We start from the raw sequence: 21,683 nt of genomic DNA on the forward strand, positions 1-21,683 counted from the left end.
AGCGGTAAACATCCTGTTACTCTCCATAGAATAGCTTATTCAGCCACAGTTTGGTTATGATTACATTTTATTTGTATTTTTTTCTGATTTTGTATTTCTTGTTTTATTTTCGGTTTGTTTCACATTTATATTAATTTTGACACTCTAATCTAAACAACAGTTGAAATGAAAGGGGAAGTGACAGAAGTTCCTGTCCCTGTGTGGTGCATGTGTCAGGTTGTCCTCGTGAGCAGAAGCGTGTGTGGTTTGCAGATGGCATTCTGCCCAATGGAGAGGTGGCCAACACCACCAGGCTCTCTGTGACCGGCAGGAGGGGCTCCCAGGAGTCCAGCCCTGTCACACCTGACCCACCTACGATAAGAGGCATCACTGAGACACACGTATGTGGCTAGACCCCACACAGAAACACACATAAAGTGCACATACACATGTAACCTTGACACATACATTTATCTCTCTTTCTGTATGTTAATACGTCTATCCATCCATCTCTTATCCGTCTGTGTCCTCCAGGCTGGCAGCAGAGTGTCCCCTGGCTCTGCAGCGGTATCGGAGGGTGGTGTGTCGTCCCTAGTGGAGGTGGTGCGCCCCCCAGTGTCAGGACCCTGGGACTACAGCCTGCTGTGTGGGATGGGGGGCTGTGTAGAGAGGAGCCCCAGTCTGCTGCCAGAGGATGAGGAGGGTTTGCCACCTCTACTCATCATCACCGGAGAGGAGGAAGGAGGGGGGGATCTATTGGTGGAGGAGCGCCCCGCCCCCTGCCAGATCCTTCTCCTATTGGAGGAGGGAGGGCCGCGACCTTTGACCTTTGTCCTCAACGCAAACCTGCTGGTCAACGTCAAACTGGTCACTTGTGAGTTGAACACCCATCTCTACCCTCCTATTCTACCTGGGGTACATCTCAATAATGTGAAGTGTCTTCCTCTTGTATCCTTTCCTTCATCTGCACTGATCTGTAAAGACGGGACAAGTGAAGCAATGTAGCCTAGCCGATGCCTACTGGGGGCTAGCTTTCACCTGTCCAATTCTTTCAGATCAGTTCTTATTAAAGCAAAGTTGACAAGGAGAGAGTATTGAGATGTACCCCTAGCCCCATTCTAAAAACGAATGTGTATCCTGTGTGTATGTATCTCTGTTATTTTTATCAGATTGTGGTCGTAGGTGTTTTGCAGGCAATGTGTGTCTGTATTTGTCTGTGTATCCTCACTGTGTGTATGTCTACTGTGCTGTAGACTGCTGTAGGAAGTGCTGGTGTATGGGCTCCAGTGGTCTACAGACTGTGGGACAGAGGGAGATAGTGTTCATCCTGGAGGTTCTGCCAGAGGAGAGGGCTCTGCCCAAAGACCTGTTCACACTCTACCTCTCCATCTACCAGGACGCACAGAGAGGTAACACACATACCAGGACACCCACACACACACACTCTGCCACGCCACTCCATCTACCAGGACGCACAGAGAGGTAACACACACACACTCTGCCACGCCACTCCATCTACCAGGACGCACAGAGAGGTAACACACACACACTCTGCCACGCCACTCCATCTACCAGGACGCACAGAGAGGTAACACACATACCAGGACACCCACACACACACACACTCTGCCACGCCTCTCCATCTACCAGGACGCACAGAGAGGTAACACACATACCAGGACACCCACACACGCACACCTAGAAAGCCACACACACACACTGCCCACTATGTGTCTCTCCCTCCTCTCCTCCAGGGAAGTATGTAGAGGAGCTGGGCAACGTGGCGTTTACAGGTAGTTTCCTGGGGAGTAAGGAGCACGGCGGCGTGCTGTTTTACTCCCCTACCTTCCAGCCCCTGGAGGGCCTCTGTCTGCCCCCACAGCCCTTCCTCTGTGGTCTGCTCATCCAGAGGCTGGAGGTGCCCTGGGCCAAAGTGTTCCCCCTCAGACTGCTGCTACGGCTGGGAGCAGAACACAGTGGTGAGCCCCCAACAGTTACTAGCCTGTCTAAGTTCAGTGGGAATAAATACACTTGAGTATACAAAACGTTATGAACACCTGCTCCTTCCAACACTTAGACTGACCAGGTGAATCCAGGTGAAAGCTATTGATGTCACTTGTTAAATCCACTTCAATCAGTGTAGATGAAGGGGAGAAGACAGGTGAAAGAAGGATTTTTAAGCCTTGAGACAACTGAGACATGGATTGTGTATGTGTGCCATTCAGAGGGTGAATGGACAAGACAAAATATTTGTGTCTTTAAACTGGGTATGGTAGTAGGTGCCAGGCGCACAGGTTTGTGTCAAGAACTGCAGCGCTGCTGGGTTTTTCACGCTCAAAAGTTTCCCGTGTGTATCAAGAATGGTCCACCACCCAAAGGACATCCAGCCAACTTGACAGAAATGTTGGAGTCAACATGGGCCAGCATCCCTGTAGAACGCTTTCAACACCTTGTAGAGTTCATGCCCAGACAAATTGAATCTGTCGTGAATGCAAAAGGGGGGTGCAATTAAATATTAGGAAGGTCTCCTTAATGTTTTGTACACTCAGTGTACACTATATATACAAAAGTATATACACTATATATACAAAAGACGCCCCTTCAAATTCGTGGATTTGGCTATTTCAGCCACACCCGTTGCTGACAGGTGTATAAAATCGAGCACACAGCCATGCAATCTCCATAGACAAACATTGGCAGTAGAATGGCCTTACCGAAGAGCTCAGTGAATTTGAACGTGGCACCGTCATAGGATGCCACCTTTCCAACAAGTCAGTTGGTCAAATTTCTGCCCTGCTCGAGCTTCCCCGGTCAACTGTAAGTGCTGTTATGGTGATGTGGAAACGTCTAGGAGCAACAGCGGCTCAGCCGCGAAGTTGTAGGCCACACAAGCTCACAGAACGGGACCGCCGAGTCCTGAAGCGCGTAGCGTGTAAAAATCCTCTGTCCTCGGTTGCAACACTCACTACCGAGTTCCAAACTGCCTCTGGAAGCAACGTCAGCACAAGAAGCAACGTCAGCCGAAGAACTGTTCGCCGGGAGCTTCATGAAATGGGTTTCCGTGGCCAAGCAGCCGTACACAAGCCTAAGATCACCAAGCATCGGCTGGAGTGGTGTAAAGCTCGCCGCCATTGGACTCTGGAGCAGTGGAAACGCGTTCTCTGGAGTGATGCATCACGCTTCACCATCTGGCAGTCCGACGGACGAATCTATGTTTGGTGGATGCCAGGAGAACGCTACCTGCCCCAACGCATAGTGCCAACTGTAAAGTTTGGTGGAGGAGGAATAATGGTCTGGGGCTATTTTTCATGGTTTGGGCTAGGCCCCTTAGTTCCAGTGAAGGGAAATCTTAACGCTACTGCTTAGAATAACATTCTAGACAATTCTGTGATTTCAACTCTGTGGCAACAGTTTGGGGAAGGCCCTTTCCTATTTCAGCATGACAATGCCCCCGTGCACAAAGCGAGGTCCATACAGAAATGGTTTGTCGAGATCTGTGTGGAAGAACTTGACTGGCCTTGACAGAGCCCTGACCTCAACACAATCAAACACCTTTGGGATGAATTGGAACACCGACTGCGAGCCAGGCCTAATCACCCAACATCAGTGCCCGACCTCACTAATGCTCTTGTGGCTGAATGGAAGCAAGTCCCCGCAGCAATGTTCCAACATCTAGTGGAAAGCCTTCCCAGAAGAGTGGAGGCTGTTATAGCAGCAAAGGGGGACCAACTCCATATTAATGGCCATGATTTTAGAATGAGATGTTCGACAACCAAGAATGGCGTAGCAGTCGGATGTGTCTTTGTCCTGTCTTGTCCCGTGTAAATAGTATTCGTATTTTTCGTATACATTTCGTATTTATTTTAATTTCACTTTCCATCTAGGAACTGAATATACATTCCTACATTCCGCCTCACCCAATGTGGTACGGACCTGCTATTTTTTATATACTTTTGAACCGTAACCCCAATCAGAAGCTAGCCAGATAACTAGCTAGTAGTCAGTTAGCCACTGCTGCGGTCTTCGCCCTTAACTCGGACACAGCCAGCTTCAATACCGGGCCGATACCTGCCAGTCTGCAAGCGCGATATCAACCCAGAGCATATAGGACTGCTTTTTCTCTACCACATCACCGGATTCCTGACGCAAGCTCTGGACAATTACACCGTATTATCACAGCTAGCTAGCTGCAACCGAGTGGCTACTACTGGCTAACACCTCTGTCCCGAAGCAAGCACCAGTTAGCCTTGAGCTAGCCTCGAGCTAGGCCCATCTGCCGGCTAGCTGCAGCGCGATATCAACCCAGAGCATATAGGACTGCTTTTTCTCTACCACATCACCGGATTCCTGACGCAAGCTCTGGACAATTACACCGTATCATCACAGCTAGCTAGCTGCAACCGAGTGGCTACTACTGGCTAACACCTCTGTCCCGAAGCAAGCACCAGTTAGCCTTGAGCTAGCCTCGAGCTAGGCCCATCTGCCGGCTAGCTGCAAGCGCGATATCAACCCAGAGCATATAGGACTGCTTTTTCTCTACCACATCACCGGATTCCTGACGCAAGCTCTGGACAATTACACCGTATCATCACAGCTAGCTAGCTGCAACCGAGTGGCTACTACTGGCTAACACCTCTGTCCCGAAGCAAGCACCAGTTAGCCTTGAGCTAGCCTCGAGCTAGGCCCATCTGCCGGCTAGCTGAAGAGCTAGTGCCACTGCCACTGCCACGAAGCTAGCACCAGTTAGCAAACACTATTCTACAATTCACAACCTCTCTTTCGCCATCGCCATCTGGCTTGGATTCTCTGTCGACACAACCACGTCTGAGCAGACCCCCTCCGTCTGAGCAGACCACCCCCCGGGCTACTAACTTTACACGCCGCGTGCTAGCTTAGTGGAGGCCTCCTCTGCTCCATCTACGGCTGCCCCCTGGACACTATGATCACTTGGCTACATAGCTGATGCATGCTTGACTGTCCATTAATTCACGGTACTCCATTCTGTTTATTTGTGTCTTATCTGTCGGCTCTGTGCTTTAACTCAGGATCTGTGTGTAGTTAATCCGACCCTCTCTGCCTAGTCATCGCCATTTTTTACCTGTTGTTGCTGTGTCAGACTAGCACCCTGTTATTGCTGCTGTTATCTTACCTGTTGTTTTAGCTAGCTCTCCCAATCAAGACCTGCAATCACTTTATGCCTTATTGTATGTCTCTCTCAAATATCAATATGCCTTGCATACTGTTGTTCAGGCTAGTTTTCATTGTCATTGTTTTGGTTTGCAATGGACCCTGTAGTTCCACTCTCCGTACCTCTGATACCCCCTTTGTCCCACCCCCCACACATGCGGTGACCTCACCCATTGAGACCAGCATGTCCAGAGATACAACCTCTCTTATCATCACCCAGTGCCTGGGCTTGCCTCCGCTGTACCCGCGCCCCTCCATACCCCTGTCTGCACATTATGCCCAGAATCTATTCTACCACGCCCATAAATCTGCTCCTTTTATTCTTTGTCCCCAACGCTCTAGGCGACCAGTTTTGATAGCCTTTAGCCGCACCCTCATCCTACTACTCCTCTGTTCCTCGGGTGATGTGGAGGTAAACCCAGGCCCTGCATGTCCCCAGTCACCCTCATTTGTTGACTTCTGCGATCGAAAAAGCCTTGGCCTCATGCATGTCAACATCAGAAGCCTCCTCCCTAAGTTTGCCTTACTCACCGCTTTAGCACACTCTGCCAATCCTGATGTCCTTGCCGTGTCCGAATCCTGGCTTAGGAAGGCCACCAAAAATTCTGAGATTTCCATACCCAACTATAACACTTTCCGTCAAGATAGAACTGCCAAAGGGGGAGGAGTTGCAATCTACTGCAGAGATAGCCTGCAAAGTTCTGTCATACTTTCCAGGTCTATGCCCAAACAGTTCGAACTTCTAATTTTAAAAATTAATCTCTCCAGAAATAAGTCTCTCACTGTTGCCGCCTGCTACCGACCCCCCTCAGCTCCCAGCTGTGCCCTGGACACCATCTGTGAATTGATCGCTCCCCATCTAGCTTCAGAGTTTGTTCTGTTAGGTGACCTAAACTGGGATATGCTTAACACCCCGGCAGTCCTACAATCCAAGCTTGATGCCCTCAATCTCACACAAATCATCAAGGAACCCACCAGGTACAACCCTAAATCCGTAAACATGGGCACCCTAATAGACATTATCCTGACCAACCTGCCCTCCAAATACACCTCTGCTGTCTTCAATCAAGATCTCAGCGATCACTGCCTCATTGCCTGTATCCGCCACGGGTCTGCGGTCAAACGACCACCCCTCATCACTGTCAAACGCTCCCTAAAACACTTCTGCGAGCAGGCCTTTCTAATCGACCTGGCCCGGGTACCCTGGAAGGATATTGACCTCATCCCGTCAGTTGAGGATGCCTGGTCATTCTTTAAATGTTACTTCCTCACCATATTAGACAAGCATGCTCCGTTCAAAAAATGCAGAACCAAGAACAGATATAGCCCTTGGTTCACTCCAGACCTGACTGCCCTCGACCAGCACAAAAACATCCTGTGGCGAACTGCAATAGCATCGAAGAGCCCCCGCGATATGCAACTGTTCAGGGAAGTCAGGAACCAATACACGCAGTCAGTCAGGAAAGCAAAGGCCAGCTTTTTCAAGCAGAAATTCGCATCCTGTAGCTCTAACTCCAAAAAGTTCTGGGATACTGTAAAGTCCATGGAGAACAAGAGCACCTCCTCCCAGCTGCCCACTGCACTGAGGCTAGGTAACACGGTCACCACCGATAAATCTGTGATAATCGAAGACTTCAACAAGCATTTCTCAATGGCTGGCCATGCCTTCTTCCTGGCGACTCCAACCTTGGCCAACAGCCCCGCCCCCCCCGCTGCTACTCGCCCAAGCCTCCCCAGCTTCTCCTTTACCCAAATCCAGATAGCAGATGTTCTGAAAGAGCTGGAAAACCTGGACCCATACAAATCAGCTGGGCTTGACAATCTGGACCCCCTATTTCTGAAACTGTCCGCCGCCATTGTCGCACCCCCTATTACCAGCCTGTTCAACCTCTCCTTCGTATCATCTGAGATCCCCAAGGATTGGAAAGCTGCCGCGGTCATCCCCCTCTTCAAAGGGGGAGACACCCTGGACCCAAACTGTTACAGACCTATATCCATCCTGCCCTGCCTATCTAAGGTCTTCGAAAGCCAAGTCAACAAACAGATCACTGACCATCTCGAATCCCACCGTACCTTCTCCGCTGTGCAATCCGGTTTCCGAGCCGGTCACGGATGCACCTCAGCCACGCTCAAGGTACTAAACGACATCATAACCGCCATCGATAAAAGACATTACTGTGCAGCCGTCTTCATCGACCTGGCCAAGGCTTTCGACTCTGTCAATCACCATATTCTTATCGGCAGACTCAGTAGCCTCGGTTTTTCTAATGACTGCCTTGCCTGGTTCACCAACTACTTTGCAGACAGAGTTCAGTGTGTCAAATCGGAGGGCATGTTGTCCGGTCCTCTGGCAGTCTCTATGGGGGTACCACAGGGTTCAATTCTCGGGCCGACTCTTTTCTCTGTATACATCAATGATGTTGCTCTTGCTGCGGGCGATTCCCTGATCCACCTCTACGCAGACGACACCATTCTATATACTTCCGGCCCTTCCTTGGACACTGTGCTATCTAACCTCCAAACGAGCTTCAATGCCATACAACACTCCTTCCGTGGCCTCCAACTGCTCTTAAACGCTAGTAAAACCAAATGCATGCTTTTCAACCGTTCGCTGCCTGCACCCGCACGCCCGACTAGCATCACCACCCTGGACGGTTCCGACCTAGAATATGTGGACATCTATAAGTACCTAGGTGTCTGGCTAGACTGCAAACTCTCCTTCCAGACTCATATCAAACATCTCCAATCCAAAATCAAATCAAGAATCGGCTTTCTATTCCGCAACAAAGCCTCCTTCACTCACGCCGCCAAACTTACCCTAGTAAAACTGACTATCCTGCCGAGCCTCGACTTCGGCGATGTCATCTACAAAATAGCTTCCAACACTCTACTCAGCAAACTGGATGCAGTTTATCACAGTGCCATTCGTTTTGTTACTAAAGCACCTTATACGACCCACCACTGCGACCTGTATGCCCTAGTCGGCTGGCCCTCGCTACATGTTCGTCGTCAGACCCACTGGCTCCAGGTCATCTACAAGGCTATGCTAGGTAAAGTGCCGCCTTATCTCATTTCACTGGTCACGATGGCTACACCCACCCGCAGCACGCGCTCCAGCAGGTGTATCTCACTGATCATCCCTAAAGCTAAAACCTCATTTGGACGCCTTTCCTTCCAGTTCTCTGCTGCCTGCGACTGGAACGAATTGCAAAAATCTCTGAAGTTGGAGACTTTTATCTCCCTCAACAACTTTAAAAATCTGCTATCCGAGCAGCTAACCGATCGCTGCAGCTGTACATAGTCCATCTGTAAACTACCCACCCAATTTACCTACCTCACCCCCCATACTGCTTTTATTTATTTACTTTTCTGCTCTTTTGCACACCAGTACCAATATCTCTTCTTGCACATGATCATCTGATGATTTATCACTCCAGTGTTAATCTGCTAAATTGTAATTATTCGATTTATTGCCTACCTCATGCCTTTTGCACACATTGTATATAGATTCTCTTTTTTTCTACCATGTTATTGACTTGTTTATTGTTTACTCCATGTGTAACTCTGTGTTGTCTGTTCACACTGCTATGCTTTATCTTGGCCAGGTCGCAGTTGCAAATGAGAACTTGTTCTCAACTAGCCTACCTGGTTAAATAAAGGTGAAATAAAATAAAAATAAAAACCAGGTGTCCACATTTGGTCATGTAGTGTTCATGGTAATTCGCTTTAGAAGGCTATTCACTTTGACTGCTTTTTAAAGTCAAATCTGTTTTGATAGCTATTTCAAACCTAGATATCTGCTGTAGACTACTGCGATCATCTCTGCTTTCACTTTACTCACGCGCCCATAACTTACAGTAATGACATGGTGAAATAATAATGAAATTGTTACAACAAGTGTTTAGATGAATGTGGAGCCTGATTCTAATTACCTTTGGGTTTTTTTTGCAGTGTACCCCAGCACTCTGGTCAGCGTCCGCTTCAGAGAAACTGTGTTCAGAGAGACAGGACACACCATCATGAACCTGTTGGCTGTAAGTACTGAAAACACACACACACACACATACACATACACATAAAGAATACAGTAGCTGGAGTTTTGTATTGTAAATCTCATGTATTTTAGAGTATTTCCTTTTCTTTTAGCAATTTGATCACTCTAAAACATTGATAATAACCATTCACATCACACTGAAGCCAGGCAGTAAATGTAGGTCTCTAGCCCTGATGTAAAGCAGAGTTAAGACCCGTCTCCCTGATCGTCTGTGATGATCACTGAGCCGTATGCTGTGCAGTGTGTTTTCCCGCAGGAGGCCAGCCAATATTGCTATATTGTAATTATTTCACCACTATGGCCTATTTATTGCCTTACCTCCCTTATCCTACCTCATTAGCACACACTGTATATAGACTTTTTCTATTGTATTATTGACTGTATGTTTGTTTATTCCATGTGTAACTCTGTGTTGTTGTTTGTGTCGCACTGCTTTGCTTTATCTTGGCCAGGTCACAGTTGTAAATGAGAACTTGTTCTCAACTGGCCTACCTGGTTAAATAAAGGTGAAATAAAATAAATAAAATAAAATTAGAGACGGAGGACAGAAATGACACACAGAGCTAGATCAGGTCTCCGATGGGAGAACATACTGCAGTAGTTTGGTTCCCTGACAGCTGTTGTCTGGCGGGAGGAGAGGGGAGCCTTTAGTGGTCTCAGGTGGTACAGTAGTTAGGTTTGCTGCCTTCAGAACACACGAACGAACGTCTCTCACTCAGTCACTCAGTCACTCACACACACACTCACACACACACTCACACACACACACACACACACACACACACACACACACAGTGTGTCATTTCTGTCCAATAATGACTTTAAAGAGATGTGTAGGCCACATACTGTTAATGTCCCCAAAATAAACCGGTGACGTGTGTGTTGTGATCATCAACAGGACCTGAGGAACTACCAGTACAGTCTGCCTGCTGTGGAGGGTCTGAGGATCCACATGGAGATGGGCCACAGCTACATCGACATTCCCAAGAGCAGCTTCCCTGAGGTAAGACCAATATGTGTGTGTCTCAGGGTTCCCAGGAAAACACCATTCTAAACAGCGCACATGATGCGAGCGGTTCCATAGCCTATGTGACAGAGATGAACATCTATTTTAGAAATGTTGAGAGGGAAGATCTAAAGATGTAACAACTAGCATGGGTTGTGAATATGACAGGGGTTGTGAATATGACACGGGTTGTGAATATGACACGGGTTGTGCCTTTAGAAAACCGATAGAACATGATAAATACTGTTTTGAATGTCATTTCATCATTCTTATGGTCGGAATTTGGATAGGCTACTTTGAAACAAAAAAAAGCCCTTGTTTTAAACAATTATGTTTAAATAGTTTCAGAAAAGCTGACTGCCTCCACTCAGATTGCCAGAAGGGTGATGTTGCGGTGCGCAACAGGCACTGGCCTTTCTCTCCGATCTAAACGAACGGTGCTTCAAGTATGTCAGATTCAAGCCTTCAGACGTTAATATTAATTATCCTACATTATATTTGTGCAACATGGCTGGCGTTATGTAATCAAAAGTCTGATAAAAAGTTCTGTACATTTTACAAACATACACTTAAGTTTTTCTTAACAGAAAAGCTCATGTTTTTTGGTTTTCAAATCCATTTTAATTGGCTATTTTGGTTAATGGCCTTGGTGCCCTAGCAGATGGCCTTGGTGCCCTAGCAGATGGCCTTGGTGCCCTGGCAGATGGCCTTGATGCCCTGGCAGATGGCCTTGGTGCCCTGGCAGATGGCCTTGGTGCCCTGGCAGATGGCCTTGGTGCCCTAGCAGATGGGGGCAACATATGTTGTTGGAGGTGCATCTTGTTCAGTTTAGCTCAGAAAATTCCACCCTCGTCAATCTGCCGCCCTAGTGGTCCTCCTGCCTAATAGGAGGGCTGGTACTGTCTGTCATTCTGAGCACAGTTAAGCACCCAATGCAAATGGCTCTGGGAGTTTTCTCATACATCTGGTGATTTTAAATCTTGCCTGTCATTTGTCCGCCGCCAAATTTTCTTAACGGAAACCCTGGTGTGCATGTGTTTTTCTTGGTGCATTACTGTATAACTACACTACCGGTGAAAGGTTTTAGAACACCTACTCATTTAAGGGTTTTTCTTATTTTTACTATTTTCTACATTGTAGAATAATAGTGAAGACATCAAAACTATGGAATAACACATTGAATCATGTAGTAACCAAAAAAGTGTTTAACAAATCAAAATAAATATATTTTAGATTCTTCAAGTAGCCACCCTTTGCCTTGATGACAGCTTTGCACACTCTTGGCATTCTCTCAACCAGCTTCATGAGGTAGTCACCTGGAATGCATTTCAATTAACCGGTGTGCCTTCTTAAAAGTTAATTTGTGGAATTTCTTTTTGAGCCAATCAGTTGTGTTGTGACACAGTGGGGGGGTATACAGAAGATAGTCCTATTTGGTAAAAGACGAAGTCCATATTATGGCAAGAACAGCTCAAATAAGCAAAGAGAAAGGACAGCCCATCATTACTTTAAGACATGAAGGTCAGTCAAAATGTAAAATGTCAAGAACTTTGAAAGTTTCTTAAAGTGCAGTTGCAAAAACCATCAAGCGCTATGATGAAACTGGGTCTTATGAGGACCACCACAGGAAAGGAAGACCCAGTTACCTCTGGTGCAGAGGATAAGTTCATTGGAGTTACCAGCCTCAGAAATTGAAGCCCAAATAAATGCTTCACAGAGTTCAAGTAACAGACACATCTCAACATCAGCTGTTCAGAGGCGACTGTGTGAATCAGGCCTTCATGGTCGAATTGCTGCAAAGAATCCACTACTAAAGGACACCAATAAGAAGAAGAGACTTACTTGGGACAAGAAACACAAGCAATGATCATTAGACCAGTGGAAATGTGTCCTTTGATCTTGAGTCCAAATTGGAGATTTTTGGTTCCAACTACCGTGTCTTTGTGAGACGAGGTGTGGGTGGACGGATGTTTTCCACATGTGTATTTCCCACCGTAAAGCATGGAGGAGGAGGTGTTATGGTGTGGGGGTACTTTGCTGGGGACACTGTCTGTGATTTATTTATAATTCAAGGCACACTTAACCAGTATGGCTTCCACAGAATTCTGCAGCGATACGCCATCCCATCTGGTTTGAGCTTGGTCCCACTATCATTTGTTTTTCAACAGGACAATGACCCAACACTGACCCAGGTTGTGTAAGGGCTATTTTACCAAGAAGCAGAGCGATGGCGGCAGGTAGCCTAGTGGTTAGAGCGTTGAACTAGTAACCGAAAGGTTGCAAGATCGAATCCCAGAGCTGACAAAGTAAAAATCTGTTGTTCTTCCCCTGAACAAGGCAGTTAACCCACTGTTCCTAGGCCATCATTGAAAATAAGAATTTGTTCTTAACTGACTTGCCTAGTTAAATAAAGATAAAATTAATTGTAAAAAATTAAAAAAATTAAATGGAGTGCTGCAATAGATGACCTGGCCTCCACAATCCCCCGACCTCAACCAAATTGTGATGGTTTGGGATGAGTCGGGACCGCAGAGTTAAGGAAAAGCAGCCAACAAGTGCTCAGCATATGTGGGAACTTCTTCAAGACTAGTGGAAATGTATTCCAGGTGAAGCTGGTTGAGAGAATGCCAAGAGTCTGCAAAGCTGATATCAAGGCAAAGGGTGGCTATTTGAAGAATCTTCAAGAGAGCGAGAGTTGCACCCCTTCTGAAAAAACCTACACTCGATCCCTCCGATGTCAACAACTACAGACCAGTATCCCTTCTTTCTTTTCTCTCCAAAACTCTTGAACGTGCCGTCCTTGGCCAGCTCTCCTGCTATCTCTCTCAGAATGACCTTCTTGATCCAAATCAGTCAGGTTTCAAGACTAGTCATTCAACTGAGACTGCTCTTCTCTGTATCACGGAGGCGCTCCGCACTGCTAAAGCTAACTCTCTCTCCTCTGCTCTCATCCTTCTAGACCTATCGGCTGCCTTCGATACTGTGAACCATCAGATCCTCCTCTCCACCCTCTCCGAGTTGGGCATCTCCGGCGCGGCCCACGCTTGGATTGCGTCCTACCTGACAGGTCGCTCCTACCAGGTGGCGTGGCGAGAATCTGTCTCCTCACCACGTGCTCTCACCACTGGTGTCCCCCAGGGCTCTGTTCTAGGCCCTCTCCTATTCTCGCTATACACCAAGTCACTTGGCTCTGTCATAACCTCACATGGTCTCTCCTATCATTGCTATGCAGACGACACACAATTAATCTTCTCCTTTCCCCCTTCTGATGACCAGGTGGCGAATCGCATCTCTGCATGTCTGGCAGACATATCAGTGTGGATGACGGATCACCACCTCAAGCTGAACCTCGGCAAGACGGAGCTGCTCTTCCTCCCGGGGAAGGACTGCCCGTTCCATGATCTCGCCATCACGGTTGACAACTCCATTGTGTCCTCCTCCCAGAGCGCTAAGAACCTTGGCGTGATCCTGGACAACACCCTGTCGTTCTCAACTAACATCAAGGCGGTGGCCCGTTCCTGTAGGTTCATGCTCTACAACATCCGCAGAGTACGACCCTGCCTCACACAGGAAGCGGCGCAGGTCCTAATCCAGGCACTTGTCATCTCCCGTCTGGATTACTGCAACTCGCTGTTGGCTGGGCTCCCTGCCTGTGCCATTAAACCCCTACAACTCATCCAGAACGCCGCAGCCCATCTGGTGTTCAACCTTCCCAAGTTCTCTCACGTCACCCCGCTCCTCCGCTCTCTCCACTGGCTTCCAGTTGAAGCTCGCATCCGCTACAAGACCATGGTGCTTGCCTACGGAGCTGTGAGGGGAACGGCACCTCAGTACCTTCAGGCTCTGATCAGGCCCTACACCCAAACAAGGGCACTGCGTTCATCCACCTCTGGCCTGCTTGCCTCCCTACCACTGAGGAAGTACAGTTCCCGCTCAGCCCAGTCAAAACTGTTCGCTGCTCTGGCCCCCCAATGGTGGAACAAACTCCCTCACGACGCCAGGACAGCGGAGTCAATCACCACCTTCCGGAGACACCTGAAACCCCACCTCTTTAAGGAATACCTAGGATAGGATAAAGTAATCCTTCTGACCCCCCCCCCCCCCCCTTAAAAGATTTAGATGCACTATTGTAAAGTGGCTGTTCCACTGGATGTCATAAGGTGAATGCACCAATTTGTAAGTCGCTCTGGATAAGAGCGTCTGCTAAATGACTTAAATGTAAATGTAAATGTAATCTCAAATATAAAATACATTTTGAATTGTTTAACACTTTTTTGTTTACTACATGGTTCCATGTCTGTTATTTCATAGCTTTGATGTCTTCACCTATACATTGTAGAATAACAGTGTTTTTATAACTTTTGACCGGTAGTGTATATGTGCGTTTTTTCTAGATGCTGAAGGTTGTGAATGCTTCTAACGAGCATGTGATCAGTGTGGGTGCCGGGTTCAGCTCAGAGGCTGACTCCCACCTGGTCTGTTTCCAGAACAACGAGGGCACCTATCAGACCCAGGCCAACAGCCAGCCTGGCAAGACACGCACAGGTCAGTAACAACCCAGATTGCCCACTAGAGGTCAGAATAAACTGTTTGTTTTTTTGCTTCAGAAACCAGGGTTGTGTTCATTAGGGCAAAATCTAAATTGTTTTGCAACAGAAAATGATAAAGAATGTTTCTTATTGGACAACTATATGTAGCCCACCCCTGTTTCAATCAGTGTTTTTTTCTATTTGGTGGATAATGAATACGTCCCAGATATGAAGCAGGTGTTTCTTTTGGAGTTGTGGTCTTGACTAGTTGAAACATTAAGTAGTCCTTGCTTGTCTTTCTGTTTGTTAAAACATATTATTTGTAATTAAATGAAAGAATATACTTGATTTGTGTCCTTGTCTTTTATCAGTACCAAACCAGAATTCAAACTAAATCGGTAAATCTGCTGGAATTTTATCTATGATATTGTGTTATTCTAACCAGTGTATTATTGTGTTATTCTATAGTGACGGGGGCCAGCTTTGTGGTGTTCAACGGGGCTCTGAAGGCCTCGTCAGGCTTCATCGCCAAGTCGAGCATCGTGGAGGACGGCCTGATGGTTCAGATCCCCCCAGAGACCATGGAGGCCCTGCGTGCCGCCCTGAGGGGGCAGACTGACTTCCACATCCCCTGTGGCAAGGCTGACGGAGGGGAGCTCCGGGACAATGTCACCGTCCGCTGGGTTGACTGGAGCTCCCCTGTCAACGCTGGGTAAGGGATATGATACACACTAAAACGTACAGACTCATATACACATAATGGTGATCTTCTCCCTGGTGCATGATTGGTCAATTAATTAATTAATGTGTGTATGTACCTGTAGTGTGACCAGTGGTGTAGACAGGAAACCTCTGGAGGGGGTCCACAGTGTGAGGATGCAGCAGGACACAGAATTTGAGTCGGACGGACGCACCATCAGGTGTACTGAGGTAGGACCTTCTGATTCACATCTCTCTGAAACGCACACTTGTAAACACACACATTCAGTCACTCAAACCTGTCTGTCTGTACCTGTCGAACGCCATCCTTCTGTCTGTCTCTCCCTCCAGGTGTTCTACTGGCTGAAGACTCCAGACATGTCCCTGTCTGCAGTGCTGTCGTCCTGCAATGTGTTCCACAGGGAGATGGCTGTGGCCAGCTGTAGTGCTCTGACCCCTCACCTCTCTGTCCTCTCAGCCAGCGGCATCAACTCCCTCGCCCTCAGAGTCTCCACACACACTGACATGGTAACTAATGTACTAACACACTGTAATGCTATGAATGGGTATCACTTTGTGACAAATGTATCTGTGAACAGAGCTATAAAAACATTTGATTGATCGATTGGTTGATTTAATATTCTAGAAACGAGACCCACTGGAGCCAAACAAAACTGTAAGGATCTTAACTGAAGTGTGTGTGTGTGTGTGTGTGTGTGTGTGTGTGTGTGTGTGTGTGTGTGTGTGTGTGTGTGTGTGTGTGTGTGTGTGTGTGTGTGTGTGTGTGTGTGTGTGTGTCAGGTGGAGTACCAGGCCGGTTCAGGAGGCAGGCTCCTACCCCAGCGCTATATGAACGAGCTAGACAGCGCTCTGATCCCCGTCATCCACGGAGGTTCAGCCAGAGTACCACAGACAGCCATGGACATGGAGTTTATCTTCTACATCACACACACTGTCTAACACACACACTGTCTCGCACATGGAAACACAAAAACTGTTAAACACTGTACGTGCCATTACAAACACACACACACACACACACACACACACACACACACACACACACACACACACACACACACAGAGTCTGAATGTCTTTTCTCAGAGTAAGAGGCTGGAGCTCAGAGGACCTTGGACAAACTGACTGAACCCCGAGTACACAAACAGCCAATCAGGCTTGGCTAATAACTGAACTAAAGACACACGCCGCCAATGGCAGGACGTTCCCACAGAGTCTCTCTCTGAAGGCCTTAGAGAATAGAGATGTAGGCCTTTGTTCCAGGATGGACAGTGGAGAAACTGGAACAGTGACATAGCTTTAAGTCTGAGAAACATTATGAATGCTGCTTTAACCCACGCGGCCAAACACTTAGCACAAATAACAACAACAATCCCAAAAAGAATCAACTCTCCTGAAACTGACTTTTCTCATCTCTTCCTGCTCTGCCTTGACTTCTTGTTGGCATCTGTCTGTCAGCCAGCCAAGGAACACCTTGATGAATGTTTCCAACCGACACTGTCAACAAACTGCTTTCTTTTCTCTACTCTTCTTTTAATGTATTTACTGTATATTTAGAATGACCACATGGTAAAACAATGATGAATTATATTGAAGTTACTTGATTGACAGCTGTATGCCAAGCTTGTGAAGAGCAGCATGACATGAGACACTGATGTGCTTTGTAGAGGTTTCTAGATAAATTGTTATTTGAGGATGTGAACGCTGTTTTAGAATGAGGAAATTCTAGAATGGCGTTTTGAACTTCCTCTCTCTTCATCGGCAGAGTGCAGAGTCTTGTTTAGCAGACCAGTGGTCTCTCCAGTTGTGTGTTATATGTGGGGAATTCTCTGACAACCCTCACTGTCTCGTCCAAATCTATAGAAATTATATCAAGCTTTTTTAAGCTTAAAGTACTATTTTTTGGGGAATCGTTACTTAAATGGAATCGATGTTCGTATTTTTGATAGGACGTTAGCTTGCTGAGTCACTTTAGCAGGTGTAGTGCAAATAAGGCCTGAGGAGCAACAGAAAAAAACGATGGTCAAGAGTTTCCCCTGATGAGGAACACTGTAAAAGTATTAAAACTTCCCTTCATATTTTGTCTGGCCTGAGTTATTAGCTGCCCTAGAAAGCCTTGAACCAGCCAGACACATTCTTCAACAATATCACTGATACTGACTGATGTTATTGATATGGTCCAATCTTATTGATGAAGGTGAGTGTTAATGTAACATTGATCTATATAAATTCCTATTGATGCATATGATTGACGTTGATTGACCATTGACCATATCTTCATTTCTCATCCTGTTGTGTTGTGGCTCTCTTAAAACCCTCTAGAGTCGACATAATAAGTAACATCAAAAAATCCCCATCAACATCCTTCAATTTAAACTAGAGATATCTGATATCTCATTCCACCGCATCCACCTATGGCGGCCTTCTGCGTCTGCGGTGAAAGATGGCAGAGCTACAGCGGTGTTTGTCAGACCATGAGACATCCCAAAAATCAGTCTCACGAAAACGTCTGTAACGTCCGAACGGTTTGCCCACTATGGAAGAGGGAGACTCTCAAACACGATGGTGTTCTCTGTATTGCTCTACGGGACTCGTCTGAAGGTAACAAGCAGTGGCGACCCCAAGCGTCCCAAATTTGTAGCAAAAAAATAAAATTAAGTTTTATGCTTGCCTGTTTAGCATTGTATTTTGACATTAATACATGTCACATATCAGTTTGCAATCAATGTAAAAAAATAAATATATATATATATATATATATCATTGAGTTAATAAAGCTGCATACAAACATGGGTTCGACTCATTCATTGCTGTATGTTCATACCTTACAAAATACTTAGTTATACATGTTTTTCGATGTTGTGGCTATAGTAATCGGCTATAATCGAAAACATCCTTGGGAGGTCCCTACCCCATTGAAGTTGAAATGTAAAATGGTTAATGGTAGGGTTATGGTTGGGTTAGGGTGGAGCACCCTGGATTTAGCCTCAAATCTAATATGAAGTCCAAAATCCAAGATGGCTGCCATAATACCATCTGATGGAGGTTAAAACTATTCTATCGCGCCCAGAAACCTGCTCCTTTTACACTCTGTTCCGAACGTACTAGACGACCAGTTCTTATAGCCTTTAGCATACCATTATCCTACTCCTTCTCTGTTCCTCTGGTGATGTAGAGGTTAATCCAGGACCTGCAGTGCCTAGCTCCACTCCTATTTCCCAGGTGCTCTCCTTTGTTGACTTCTGTAACCGTAAAAGCCTTGGTTTCATGCATGTTAACATTAGAAGCCTCCTCTCTAAGTTTGTTTTATTTTTCAGAGTTTGTTTACACACTCTGCCAACCCGGATGTCTTAGCCGTGTCTGAATCCTGGCTTAGGAAGACCACCAAAAACCCAGAGATTTCCATCCCTAACTATAACATTTTCCGCCAAGATAGAACTGCCAAAGGGGGCGGAGTTGCAATCTACTGCAGATATAGCCTGCAGAGTTCTGTCTTACTATCCAGGTCTGTACCCAAACAATTCGAGCTTCTACCTTTAAAAATCCACCTTTTCAGAAACAAGTCTCTCACCGTTGCTGCTTGCTATAGACCACCCTCTGACCCCAGCTGTGCCCTGGACACCATATGTGAATTGATTGCCCACCATCTATCTTCAGAGCTCGTGCTGCTAGGTGATCTAAACTGGGACATGCTTAACACCCCGGCCATCCTACAATCTAAGCTTGATGCCCTCAATCTCACACTAATTATCAATGAACCTACCAGGTACAACCCCAAATCCGTAAACACAGGCACCCTCATAGATATCATCCTAACCAACTTGCCCTCCAAATACACCTCTGCTGTTTTCAACCAAGATCTCAGCGATCATTGCCTGCATCCGTAATGGGTCTGCGGTCAAACGACCACCCCTCATCACTGTCAAACGCTCCCTAAAACACTTCAGCGAGCAAGCCTTTCTAATCGACCTGGCAGGGGTATCCTGGAATGATATTGACCTCATCCCGTCAGTAGAGGATGCCAGGTCATTTAAAAAAATATGCCTTCCTCACCATCTTAAATAAGCATGCTCCATTCCAATTTTTTTGAACCAGGAACAGATATAGCCCTAGGTTCACTCCGGACCGGACTGCCCTTGACCAGCACAAAAATATCCTGTGGCGTACTGAATTAGCATCGAATAGCCCCCGTGATATGCAACTTTTCAGGGAAGTTAGGAACCAATATACACAGCCAGTTAGGAAAGCTAAGGCTAGCTTTTTCAAACAGAAATTTGCATCCTGTAGCACAAACTCAAAAAAGTTGTGGGACACTGTAAAGTCCATAGAGAATAAGAGCACCTCCTCCCAGCTGCCCACTGCACTGAGGCTAGGAAACACTGTCACCACCGATAAATGCACTATAATTGAGAATTTCAATAAGCATTTTTCTACGGCTGGCCGTGCTTTCCACCTGGCTACCCCTACCCCGGTCAACTGCCCGGCACCCCCCACAGCAACTCGCCCAAGCCTGCCCCATTTCTCCTTCACCCAAATGCAGACCGCTGATGTTCTGAAAGAGCGGCAAAATCTGGACCCCTACAAATCAGCCGGGCTAGACAATCTGGACCCTCTCTTTCTAAAATTATATGCCGAAATTGTTGCAACCCCTATTTACTAGCCTGTTCAACCTCTCTTTCGTATCGTCTGAGATTCCCAAAGATTGGAAAGCAGCCACGCTCAAGGTCCTAAATGATTTCATAACCGCCAACGATAAGAGACATTACTGTGCAGCCGTATTCATCGACCTGCCCAAGGCTTTCAACTCTGTCAATCACCACATTCTTATCGGCAGACTAAACAGCCTTGGTTTCTCAAATGACTGCCTCGCCTGGTTCACCAACTACTTCTCTGATAGTGTTCAGTGTGTCAAATCGGAGGGCCTGTTGTCTGGACCTCTGGCATTCTCTATGGGGGTGCCACAGGGTTCAATTCTCGGGCCGACTCTCTTCTCTGTATACATCAATGATGTCGCTCTTGCTGCTGGTGACTCTCTGATCCACCTCTACGCAGACAACACCATTCTGTATACTTCTGGTCCTTCTTTGGACACTGTGTTAACTAACCTCCAGACGAGCTTCAATGCCATACAACTCTCCTTCCGTTGCCTCCAACTGCTCTTAAATGCAAGTAAAACAAAATGCATGCTCCTCAACCGATCGCTGCCCACGCCTGCCCGCCCGTCCAGCATCACTACTCTGGACGGTTCTGACTTAGAATATGTGGTCAACTACAAATACCTAGGTGTCTGGTTAGACTGTAAACTCTCCTTCCAGACTCACATTAAGCATCTCCAATCCAAAAATATATCTAGAATTGGCTTCCAATTTTGCAACAAAGCATCCTTCACTCATGCTGCCAAACATACCCTCGTAAAACTGACCATCCTACCGATCCTCGACTTCGGCGATGTCATTTACAAAATAGCCTCCAACACTCTACTCAACACATTGGATGCAGTCTATCACAGTGCCATCCGTTTGTCACCAAAGCCCCATATACTACCCACCATTGCGACCTGTACGCTCTCATTGGCTGGCCCTCGCTTCATACTCATCGCCAAACCCACTGGCTCCAGGTCATCTACAAGTCTCTGCTAGGTAAAGCCCCGCCTTATCTCTGCTCACTGGTCACCATAGCAGCACCCACAGCACGCGCTCCAGCAGGTAAATCTCACTAGTCACCCCCAAAGACAATTCCTCCTTTGGCCGCCTTTCCTTCCAGTTTTCTGTTGCCAATGACTGGAAAGAACTGCAAAAATCACTGAGGCTGGAGACTCATATCTCCCTCACTAGCTTCAAGCACCAGCTGTCAGAGCATCTCACAGATCACTGCACCTGTACATAGCCCATCTGTAAATAGCTCATCCAACTACCTCATCCCCATACTGTATTTATTTATTTATCTTGCTCCTTTGCACCCCAGTATCTCTGCACATCAATCACTCCAGTGTTTAATTTGGTATATGGTAATGACTTCGCCACCATGGCCTTATCTTACCTAATTTGCACACACTGTATATAGACTTTTTCTACTGTATTATTGACTGTATGTCTGTTTATTCCATGTGTAACTCTGTGTTGTTGTATGTGTCGAACTGCTTTGCTTTATTCTTGGCCAGGTCACAGTTGTAAATAAGAACTTGTTCTCAACTAGCCTACCTGGTTAAAT

At 46.7% G+C, this 21,683-nt stretch overlaps 1 protein-coding gene across 4 annotated transcripts in view; it reads left to right on the top strand.

Annotated features, from left to right (window-relative positions):
• LOC139544520 (zinc finger FYVE domain-containing protein 16-like) overlaps window positions 1-17,551 on the top strand; it is a 56,714-nt gene extending 39,163 nt beyond the window's left edge. Inside the window, exons 6-16 of one of the 4 annotated variants that reach the window (XM_071351704.1) lie at window positions 217-380; window positions 514-853; window positions 1,233-1,388; window positions 1,734-1,958; window positions 9,118-9,200; window positions 10,119-10,223; window positions 14,621-14,771; window positions 15,224-15,467; window positions 15,580-15,685; window positions 15,806-15,982; window positions 16,256-17,551. In XM_071351704.1, the coding sequence (XP_071207805.1) occupies window positions 217-380; window positions 514-853; window positions 1,233-1,388; window positions 1,734-1,958; window positions 9,118-9,200; window positions 10,119-10,223; window positions 14,621-14,771; window positions 15,224-15,467; window positions 15,580-15,685; window positions 15,806-15,982; window positions 16,256-16,414 (1,910 nt within the window). In that variant the 3' untranslated portion in view covers window positions 16,415-17,551. Of the gene's footprint in view, window positions 1-216; window positions 381-512; window positions 854-1,232; window positions 1,389-1,733; window positions 1,959-9,117; window positions 9,201-10,118; window positions 10,224-14,620; window positions 14,772-15,223; window positions 15,468-15,579; window positions 15,686-15,805; window positions 15,983-16,255 lie in introns of all 4 variants that reach the window. The other 3 variants (XM_071351706.1, XM_071351707.1, XM_071351705.1) reach the window with 3 other exon arrangements.
• The last annotated feature ends 4,132 nt before the right edge of the window (window positions 17,552-21,683 follow it).

This window comes from Salvelinus alpinus, chromosome 18 (assembly GCF_045679555.1).
Source record: "Salvelinus alpinus chromosome 18, SLU_Salpinus.1, whole genome shotgun sequence".
Lineage (NCBI taxonomy): Eukaryota > Metazoa > Chordata > Actinopteri > Salmoniformes > Salmonidae > Salvelinus > Salvelinus alpinus.